We start from the raw sequence: 10,154 nt of genomic DNA, 5'->3' as shown, positions 1-10,154 counted from the left end.
TTTTTTTTTTTTTTTTTTTTTTTTTTTTTTTTTTTTTTTTTTTTTTTTTTTTTTTTTTTTTTTTTTTTTTTTTTTGCCTTGCATGTTAAAGCTGTTTTCTACTTCTTCTACAGGGGTACTTCAATAACATTTCTGAACATCTCAGAATAGGTGCACCAGTATACTTCGTTGTAAAGAACTACAATTATAGGTAAAACTGTACAAGAATTACGCACTCTATCTTGTGTTTAGTTTATAGCATTTAGAATTGATCGGGACCAAGTATTATTCTCGTACACATCCATGTTTGATGGATTTATGTCTCTCGATGTTTTTTTAGTGTAGGTTCTGCACTCTCTTGTAGTTAGTTTATAACATTTGGAGTTGGTCGGTGCCAACTATTATTGTTGTATACTATTATTAGTGGGAATAGCAAGGATGAATTTTTTTTTTTTGGTATCCTGACATCCTGTTACAATGCTCAGCTCAGACTCAAGACAGACAAACCAATTATGCTCCATCAGTCAATGTGACTCAAACTCTCTTTTAAATGAGGTACATCTATCTTCCAATATTTTTCACAGGAATATGTATGTCTTTTCCAATATTCTTGATGCGCTCCAAGTCTTTTCCAACATGTGTAGGAGAATAACATTATTGCTGTTTTATAATGGCTTATTCCACTTTTTTTTTTCCCAAAGCAAGGATTTATTTTTCCTCTTTCCTGCAGATTGCAAAAGCTTCACTAATACCAGAGTCAAGTTACATTGCTAAACCAGCTGCTTCATGGCTTGATGATTATCTTGTGTGGATATCTCCAGAAGCATTTGGATGTTGTCGGAAGTTCACGAATGGGAGCTATTGCCCCCCTGATGATCAGGTCATGTGGTTCCTTTGCAATTTTTCTTGTGAAATAACATCATAGCTGTAATACCATTATCATGGACAGACTATTGTTCATTCTACAGTTGGTTTGGATTTCTATATTTGATTTTATCTTCATTTCTCTTCCTTCTAATGCAATATCCTTTGAAGTTTGTTTTACTCGTAACTATGTTGGTGTATTATGTTTTACCAATTATAAGATATATCAGTGACAACAATTGGTTTATTATTTTTAGAAATATTTGAGAATTTTTTGTATATTGTGTGCATGTTATCTCCTTAAATTTACTGAATTTAGTCCTTTTCAGGCCCCTTGCTGTGCTTCTAATGGTGGTTCTTGTGGTCTGAATGGAGTATGCAAAGATTGTACAACGGTAAAACTGTTGCCTGGTTGCTTTTCAGTATTTTGCAAAATTAGGAGCCAATCCTGAGTCATGAGTCCTAATTTTCGTCTTAGAATTTGTGAACATTAATGCTTAGGAGTTATGCAGTGCTTTCTTCACTCGGATCTGCATGGTGGTAGGCCATCCACTACACAATTTAAGGAGAAATTGCCATGGTTCCTCAGTGCTCTACCTTCTGCTGATTGTGCTAAAGGAGGTCATGGGGCATACACTAGTAGTGTTGAACTGAAAGGTTTGCTGGATTGGATTTCTTCTCTTGCACTATTTGATAATATATGTTAAATGAGAGTGGAAGATTTCTTGCAGCCTTAAATTAAATAACACTTGTTTTTCTTTTTTGTTCACCAGGCTATGAAAATGGTGTTATTCAAGCATCTTCTTTCAGAACATACCATACTCCCCTGAATAAGCAGGTGTGGTTTGGCCCGTTAATAATTTGAATTTAGATAGTTGTATTTAAAGAATATAATTAAAATAAAGATTGTTTTTTACTTTTGTAATCAACAAAAAATTATCAGGTTGACTATATTAATTCGATGAGGGCTGCTCAAGAATTGAGTTCAAGGGTTTCTGATTCTTTGAAGGTAAAATTTTCAATTATAATTTTTGTTTGATTTTTTTTCATATCATACTATTTTAAACTAACAACGATCGTACCTGTATCTTGGTTTCACCATTTGATTGAATAGGAGAGTGGCAAACTGCTTTTGAAGACTTTTTTTGCTTTAATGCTTTATTCAAACTACTTGCTTCTGTTGCATTATCTTGATCTTGAACTGACCCTCTTTGTCATTTGCAGATAGAAGTCTTTCCGTATTCTGTATTTTACATGTTTTTTGAGCAATACCTCAATATATGGAGAACAGCACTGATCAACCTTGCCATCGCTATTGGTCAGTAATTAAGGACATTTGCATGTGCATTGTTTTATAAATAGTGTAGAAGACTACCGTGTATTTCGTGTAATACAAGTTTGTCTACCACGGTGATGCTAGCAAATGCTTTGTGCTTCTACTTTTTTTAATGGGAAAGAAGATTAGAAGAAATTATATCCTAATGTATGTCGAGGATAAGACCTCTTTGTTGTAGTGTGCTCTCTGTCCAAAGATCCTCATTAAGTTGGTCTTCTTTTCTTATTATTTTTTCTCTTGTTTTCATTTGAATACCTTGTAAGAACAATTCTCATCCCCAGTAAAGGTATGAAAAGTGTCATGGTGGTTCTTAAAGCATTGATTAGATTTTATTTTTTTTACTGTTTTTCAGGTGCGGTGTTTATTGTGTGTCTGATCATCACATGCAGGTTAGTGAGGGTGTTTCTTGCATTGAAGTAGACAGATATTCTTCTCCTTCAAATGTGCTAACTAGGCTTCCTCGTGCTTGATTTCTTTGTTATAGCTTATGGACCTCGGCTATCATCTTGTTGGTGTTGGCAATGATTGTTGTGGATCTCATGGTATTCTCTTTATATTCCTAATTATCTCTGGAAAGCTTAGGATAATGTCGTAGTAGTGAAGTTAGCTTAATCCTTTTAATAACAAAATAGTCTCACCCTTTGCTGACAAGATAATACTCTGCAGGGCGTGATGGCAATTTTGAATATCCAATTGAACGCAATCTCTGTTGTCAATCTTGTCATGTCTGTGGGAATTGCTGTTGAATTTTGTGTGCATTTGACACATGCTTTCTCGGTCAGTATCGATCTTTGCTACATGATTTCCTTTTTCATTAATGTACTCTTAACTGTCAACGCTTAACATCCTTTGCTAAACCTAATAATATTGTTTAGAGCCATAATTATCATACCGTTGCCACAAAGGAAAACATATAGTTTTGGAAAAATTTCTCAACTTCCTATCGTAATCAGTTTTGTACTACTATCATTGCAGTCATCTGTGTGTTACTTTTGACAGGTTAGCAGTGGAGATAAAGACCAACGCATGAAGGAGGCTCTCAGTACAATGGGAGCATCTGTCCTTAGGTACTTTTTTCCGTATCATACACTGGAGCTCTGCTTAGAAATGAAATCTTGGAAAATTAATCTTGTATAGTTACACTATCATTCTTTATCAAATTATTTGCCAATTTTCATTCATTTTACATTGATGTTTGCAGTGGAATCACACTAACGAAGCTAGTCGGGGTCCTTGTACTTTGCTTCTCCAGGACTGAAGTTTTTGTGGTATTAATTTCACACCTCCGAACTTCAATTTCACGGATTCCAGGTCCATTAATATGAAGACTCTATGTCCTGCAGGTTTATTATTTCAAAATGTACTTGGCACTAGTACTTCTTGGATTTTTGCATGGTCTCGTATTCTTGCCGGTACGTATAGACATGCTTCTGTTGTACAAGTTCTGAGTTTGTCTTTTTCACAATAGGGATGCTCATAAAAAGGGCAAAAACAATAATCAGCCCCATAAAAAAGGACAGGTGTTCTTTTGTACCCGATAGCATGTTGCTCTATACACTTGTAGTCTTGTATGGATGATATCGACATTTTCTCTCATACCACATGACCACATTTGCGCATGAAAAATATTATTTGTAATTAAGTTCATCCCATTTTGGACATTTTCCCTCTTTGATCACCGATGATATTTTTGTCTCACTGTACCTTGGTTGAACTATCATAGGTAGTTATACCAACTTCTGAGTACTCTGCAGTGTAATTATCCAATCAAATTTGACATGAATTTGTGAAACCATCATGGATTGCAGGTAGTGTTGAGCTTGCTCGGTCCACCTTCAAGATGTGTGTTCGTCGAGCAACAGGACAATCGGCCCTCTACTTCGTCTCGGTCATGAGAGCTTTGTTTTAATTTGCTTTGTAGGCGAACAGGGTTGATTGGCATGCATGCTTAAACAACGCAAGTAAAGAAAGGAAGAGAAAATATAAAGTAGCTTCTAACTTGTAAAGTGAAATTGGCATACAAGGTAGCATTAGTGATTTTCGTTTGTAATTTGTATAAAGCATTGCTTCCTTGCGTTCGAACGACATTTAAGTTGTGACGGTGTCGGACAATTCTGATACCGTCGATTGATTATGATGATGTTAATGAATATTGTTGCAAATCCAAAGTAGCCGTGCAGGATTGTTTGTGGAGTGGAAGATGGTCTTTTGGTGGTCAGATTTTGATTCATCCATGGCAGTAGATATTGCAAAACTCTCCCAACTACAATTTTGGCTTCACGAGGATCACCATTCATGAATTTGCTACCATAATGCACTTTGGGAGGTGAGAAGGGTGTTTGGTGACTATTTCGAAAATAGTTTTCCCTGTCTAGTGAAAATCATGTTTTTTTTTTTCTTTTTCTTCTGTGATTTGGTCTAATAGGAAAAGTTTATGATTATTATTATTATTATTATCATTATTGATTTTCTTTATAATAATTGATGTAAGGCAGTTGTGTTCCTTAAATTATTATCATAATGGAACATAAATATGAATGGAACCGAATGATTAAAGAACTAAACATGTTTTCTACATTGAACAGACCATTCTGGCTTGCGTCAGTTTCATACTATTTAAAATTATTGTTTGATCCATTCGCATCGTGAATGATTATTATTAGTTGTTAAAAAATTGGAGTCAAAATCAGATAAATTTATTTTGAGGAAACAAGAAATAAATAAATAGTTCTGATAAAAATAAATGGCTGCAATCAATTATTTTATTTACTTCCATTTTGTTCCCTTCTGTGTAGAAAATTAATATTTATATATTCTTTGTATAAAATATTGGTGATTAGAATCAGATACAAACATCAATGGAGCACCTGAAATTTCCCTAGAAAAGACACCAACACTTGCAACAATGTTTTTATGGGAAAGCACTTCACAATATTTTTAGCTTTTTTTTTTTTTTAATTTACTGAAATAATAATTATTAAGTATTCCTTTTTTTCTGTAGAAGTAGAGAGAGAGAGAGAGAGAGAGAGAGAGAAGAAATACGGAATTGGAATTGTTAATAATAAATAAAAATAGAGAGAATATTGGATATGAGAGAATGTGGAGAGAAGAATAAAATGGAAGGCTTAGCTGCCACCCATTGCATCCTATCATCTGTGGATTGCTTTTGTGTTCTCCAAATTCCATCGAATCCCATTTGCATTTCATTTTTTAAAGAAATAAAATAAAATAACATTAAGGCATAATAATTGATAAATCTTATTGCCAACACAGATGTTGACGTCAGAGCACATAAAATATTTGTCTCCTGAAAAAAGTCTTCCCCAGCTCAGCCACAATTATGTCACCCTCAGTAAGTCAAATTTACATACAAATCCCAAAAGTCAAAGAAAAAAACTAATAATCTTTCTTTCTTTCCAATTGGTACACACAGAAAGACAGAGAGAAAAAGAGAGGTAATTTACATACGAGGTAGCTGCGTTGCCGTTGCCATTGCCATTGCCATTGCCATTGCCATTGCCACTGCCACTGCCACTGCCAACATGTAACCCCAAAAGGACACCACCCTTAAGCTTTGGCTTGCTCCTTAAACAGAGGCATAAACACAGTTGACTTTCTTGTCTTCTAATCCACAAAACATATTCAACAATGCTCTCATGCCTTTCTACAATTGTAAAATGTGGTGGTCATTGCAGCACGTTCATGAGAACCCTCCGCTCGCCACACAGTTTCTCTTATGGCGACGAGACTCCTGAACCAAAAGTCTTATCGTTTGGATTCGACACGATTTGTAAACATGAAAACACTCCTGCAGATCTGTGTCACTTGTTAACAACACCCATTCAGATTCATCATCTAAATACTTGAGATCAAATTTAGTCATGTCACTGATACTAAATCGTTTTCCCACTTCGTTCAGTAACTCTTCGTATCGCCACTGGTTATGCACTCGAAACCGGATTTTCTCCTCCCCATAGCTGACCTTTACTTTCTGAACTTCCACCCTCTCAGCCATCCCATCGCCTTCTTTTGCTGTGTGCACCAGACATTCAGTGGCAGGGTGTTTGCAGAGAGACTTGCAGCTTTGGGATCTTCGAGGGATGTTTGATCCTTCCATAATTGATACATGTATCTCTACCTCACTTTTGACCCTCTTCAGCTCTCCATCACAAGGATTCTCTCCTCCTCCCATTTGATCTTCACTTCCACCTTTGTTCCAATGCCCAACATTTTTATGGCTCCTACTAGAAAAGCATTGGTTCGAACTCGAGCTCTGGCTGCACGAAGACGATGGAGATTTCGATGCACCACCACCTTGGAGGTTGCTCATCCCGACCTCGTTCGGATTGCTCGATGTTTTCATGCAATCTCCCATCTTTGCACTTAAAACTGGACCTGAACCTGAACCTGATAGATTTGGAGATGCCAAATCCTGGAAATTAGAATACAAGGACCCAATTTGAAAAGCACCTGATGCACCTTCCACAGAGTCGATTACGAGCTGGAGTTTCTGCAATGAGTGACCAACCTTTTTTATTTTTCGAGAAGGCCAACGTTTAATCCCATGTTGTCGACATATCCTTTTCAATGTGGTCGGACAAACTGAAACAGTAACAAAATGAGTTAAGATGAACAGTTTGATAGTACAAAGAAAACAGTAAGATAATATCAGAATATGGCACTACAGGTACCTCCAATGCTCTTTGCAGCATCCTTTAAGCTACCAGCGAAATATTGCCGAAGAACTTGTAACGTGATCGTTTTGTCGACCTTGGTTCGCCTTTTCTCACCGGTTCTTCCCAAGCCTGTATCAGAAAAGCAACTATTACCTACAGTTGCACACTCTTCACTGTCCTCGACGACGCCATTCAAATTGTAATTAAGTTCATGATGCTGGTAACCGGAGGAACTTAAGATCTCCGATGTTTTGCCGTCCTGGAATAACGAGACGAATCCACTCTGTTGTTGGATGTTTTGCACAGATGATGTTAACAATGAATTTGTTGGATGACTCATTTCTAGCTGATGATGTTCTACCTTGGATCTTCGACAAGATTGTTGCATATTTTCCTCCCTACACTCCTTATCGTTTACGAGACGCAGGCTCCTGCAAGATCGTTGTATAATCGTGGACAATGAAGTGAGCAGCACTCTCTGCTCTTCAGGATCTATACAGTCTACAGGCAGGAAGAACTCTAATACGAAATCGGTTTTACTAATGTAAATGCAACGAAGGCGTATGGCAACTGCAGCGTGTAATCCGAACAGCTTGGCATGGTGTGAGAGAGGATATTCTGTGTTGCAAAAGGATGTAATATCACTTGAGAAACATGGCTCATTAGATTTGAATGCCATCCCAACAATGCCTTCGCCTTTTAGCAAATGATGCTCGGAGCATGCCTCGTGAAATTCCTGAACTCGAGGATCGGCCACAAAGCAAGCCCGGTCTACCGTAGAAACGCAACAACTGTAGTTCTCATCCGAGTGCCTGCAGCCCTCTCTATTTTGTTGGATACATGATGCCCAAGTTTGAGCCAAAGGCAAGCCATGCGTTTCACAAGCAGATTTCAAAGTGTTTTGAATCTCTAGTAATACAGCTTCATTGGACCTGTTAAATACCTGCTGAAAGAGACACATTTTTCATTTTTCATTTTGAGTGGAAACAAAAAAACTCATGTTCAAATGAACAGCAGGAAAAGAATTGAATAATTCGATTACCTTTTTATCGGGGTGGCCGATAACATCGGAGCTCCGAAGCTTGACTGCCTGCAGTCAGAACAAAAAGTTGCAAATTCCGATCAATAAAGGATTCTCGAACTAAGCATGTCAAGCTTCCACAAGTACTGCAAAATGGTCTAACTCATCGTTCAAATGCCGTTTGGCTTCAAGACACTGTGATTCGAACTTATTTCAGGCGTTATCTTAACTCGAATTCAATATTGTAACAGTCAAACCCCACCGCTAGCAGATATTGTCATCTTTGGACTTTCCCTTTCGGGCTTCCTCTCAAGGTTTTAAAACGCGTCTGCTAGGGAGAGGTTTCCACACCCTTATAAAGAATGTCTCGTTCTCCTCCCCAACTGATGTGGGATCTTACAAGTATCCAGGAACCCAAATTCACATGAACATAAACAACAAAGGAACACATTCAAGCCAATTTTCTAAGGTCCATATAAACATTGAAGCATTGATAAAAGGAACAACACTTCCTGAATGTTTGTGAGTTCATGAGATTTTGAGTTGATTTGTACAAATTCAAACCTTGAGGTAAATGTAACAAAGAATTTAAAGACAAAATATAAAGGAGACTGACCTCAAGAGCTTTGCAAACACTCTCAAGTTCTGAACCATATTTGATCTGCTGGGTAACCATAACAACTTCAATGACTCCTAAACAGTTCTTGCTACCTTGTTCAAAGATGGGAAGTGCTACAGTTCCACGAACATCGTGCTCGTGCGCATGATTGACTCTCGGGTACTCGTCGCTTCTAAAGAATCGAACATCAGGAGTCCACTCTGGAACCTTTCTTGAGAACACCCGACCAGGCAATCCCAAAGCATTTTTAGAATCATCATCAGCAGTGAATTCATATTTCACAGAGACATCGCGGTACTTGGTGAGTCTTGTGCAGCTGGAATTCTGAGAGAATGGCAGATCATTTGTGATGAGAACACTTCTTCCCCCTCTGTTTATAGGCACCCATACTTGAACAAGAACATCTTTGTCTCTAACAAAATCTTTGATATACCCAACAGCTCTAATTAACTTCTCCATCACAGAAGATGCAGAGCCCAGATGATCTCCAGGTCCTATCCACAATCTTCTGCACAATTCAGAGCCTTCAAAACCATGGTTTTCTGATTGACCAGAGCATCCCTCTTGCTCCATATCAACTCGTCCCCGCCCCATAGACGCCTCATCGGTCAAGATTCTCCTCGGTTCTTCTTGATTAGCTCTTGTAATCTGGCTCATGTGAAAGTCACCATTCATGTCTGTAGCAGGCCATGCAATCAAAGGGTCTAGGTTGGCACCAAAACTTGCGGTGCTAGGATGAAGAAACTCAGTACCTTCTGCGGTCTCTAACCAGCAACCTTCCAAAAGCAGCCCATCCATGTAGTCCAAATCCATGGCTGCCTCAGCTGGAGCATCCAGCATTGTCGCTGGTGATAACATGCAATCCTCCATAAAACAAAACTCCCCACAAATCCCAATATGTTTAGAACTTGGAAGCACCGATTTGGATATACCCTAAACCGATCCAATATCAGATACAAACCCAGAATAAGAAATTCCAATCCATGTTTAGGAAGAACCAACCTGTTGAATATCATAAGAAACATATTCAGTGTATTCTATAGACAAACAAGTAAGCCACCGAAGGAGACTTTTAACACAGAAACCCAGCAGCAGCCAAAAAAGCTTAGCGTGCACTATAGCACAAAAGAAAGTAAGGATTAAAATACAATCATGAATCACTGATTCTCCCACCAATAGACAGAAAGACAAGAAAAGACAGCCAAACAAACACACCTCAACACAGCAGTGATTCAAGCAATCTGGTCTGTAAAATCCCAAAACACAGAAGAAGAAGAAGAAGAAGAAGAAGAGGAAGAAGAAGAAGAAGAAGAATAAAAGCGTACCTCACAAATTTGAAAGATTCCAAGAGATTCCCAGGTGGGTACTCAATATTTGAGCACTGTTCCTGAAATGGCCACGAAGAAGAAGAACTGTCTGAATAATAGGAACATGAAAGAGAGGCGTGCAGAAGTAAGTGAAGAATTATGTCCTCGGAAGGCTTTTGGCGCCGAAGTTCCTTTTTCAGCGTAAACCACCACCAAGTTCCTTCCCCCAATAACACCTCGCTCCGGCCCCCTTCCTTCTAAGCGCCTTTATTCACTACGATTCTAGTGCTGAAGATTCTTCCGTCGAAGTCCGAGCGCGACCCCACATACGCCCTCTCGCCCCCCCCCCCCC

General features: G+C 38.2%; 2 protein-coding genes across 7 annotated transcripts in view; one reads left to right on the top strand and one right to left on the bottom strand.

The window, feature by feature from the left end:
- Positions 1 to 4,378, top strand: part of LOC111443358 (Niemann-Pick C1 protein-like) — a 15,859-nt gene extending 11,481 nt beyond the window's left edge. For all 5 annotated transcript variants that reach the window (XM_023081142.1, XM_023081143.1, XM_023081146.1 and 2 more), the window contains 15 exons: positions 114 to 190; positions 465 to 534; positions 710 to 859; positions 1,173 to 1,238; positions 1,356 to 1,500; positions 1,617 to 1,681; positions 1,787 to 1,852; positions 2,068 to 2,161; positions 2,532 to 2,568; positions 2,664 to 2,721; positions 2,846 to 2,956; positions 3,179 to 3,246; positions 3,381 to 3,447; positions 3,523 to 3,591; positions 3,988 to 4,378. In XM_023081142.1, the coding sequence (XP_022936910.1) occupies positions 114 to 190; positions 465 to 534; positions 710 to 859; positions 1,173 to 1,238; positions 1,356 to 1,500; positions 1,617 to 1,681; positions 1,787 to 1,852; positions 2,068 to 2,161; positions 2,532 to 2,568; positions 2,664 to 2,721; positions 2,846 to 2,956; positions 3,179 to 3,246; positions 3,381 to 3,447; positions 3,523 to 3,591; positions 3,988 to 4,074 (1,230 nt within the window). In that variant the 3' untranslated portion in view covers positions 4,075 to 4,378. The remainder of the gene's footprint in view (positions 1 to 113; positions 191 to 464; positions 535 to 709; positions 860 to 1,172; positions 1,239 to 1,355; positions 1,501 to 1,616; positions 1,682 to 1,786; positions 1,853 to 2,067; positions 2,162 to 2,531; positions 2,569 to 2,663; positions 2,722 to 2,845; positions 2,957 to 3,178; positions 3,247 to 3,380; positions 3,448 to 3,522; positions 3,592 to 3,987) is intronic.
- A 1,020-nt stretch (positions 4,379 to 5,398) lies between these two features.
- LOC111443319 (protein NLP4-like) lies at positions 5,399 to 10,143 on the bottom strand. Of its 2 annotated transcripts, none has more exons than XM_023081090.1 (5): positions 9,821 to 10,143; positions 8,493 to 9,497; positions 7,898 to 7,945; positions 6,871 to 7,801; positions 5,399 to 6,781 (listed from the first exon to the last, which is right to left on the bottom strand). In XM_023081090.1, exons 2-5 carry the CDS (start codon positions 9,363 to 9,365, stop codon positions 5,880 to 5,882), a joined length of 2,754 nt encoding a protein of 917 aa, XP_022936858.1. In that variant the 5' UTR covers positions 9,366 to 9,497; positions 9,821 to 10,143; the 3' UTR covers positions 5,399 to 5,879. The 2 variants fall into 2 exon arrangements, with proteins under 2 accessions (XP_022936858.1, XP_022936859.1); XM_023081091.1 differs by having other exon boundaries at positions 6,871 to 7,798.
- Positions 10,144 to 10,154: the final 11 nt, after the last annotated feature.

The sequence above is a fragment of the Cucurbita moschata genome, unplaced genomic scaffold, assembly GCF_002738365.1.
Source record: "Cucurbita moschata cultivar Rifu unplaced genomic scaffold, Cmos_1.0 Cmo_Scf00005, whole genome shotgun sequence".
In the NCBI taxonomy this organism is placed as follows: Eukaryota; Viridiplantae; Streptophyta; class Magnoliopsida; order Cucurbitales; family Cucurbitaceae; genus Cucurbita; species Cucurbita moschata.
The sequence above is the reverse complement of the archived record's forward strand: the minus strand, read 5'-3'. Positions and strand labels throughout refer to the sequence as shown.

Bases quoted from the DNA above. Each gene is read 5' to 3' on its own strand.
- LOC111443319 (XM_023081090.1), bottom strand. From the start codon at position 9,365: ATGGAGGATTGCATGTTATCACCAGCGACAATGCTGGATGCTCCAGCT. The intron at 7,946-8,492 runs GTCAGTCTCCTT...TTCTGACTGCAG, and splicing joins GTGTTTGCAAAGCTCTTGAG to GCAGTCAAGCTTCGGAGCTC. The intron at 7,802-7,897 runs GTAATCGAATTA...TGTCTCTTTCAG, and splicing joins TCGGCCACCCCGATAAAAAG to CAGGTATTTAACAGGTCCAA.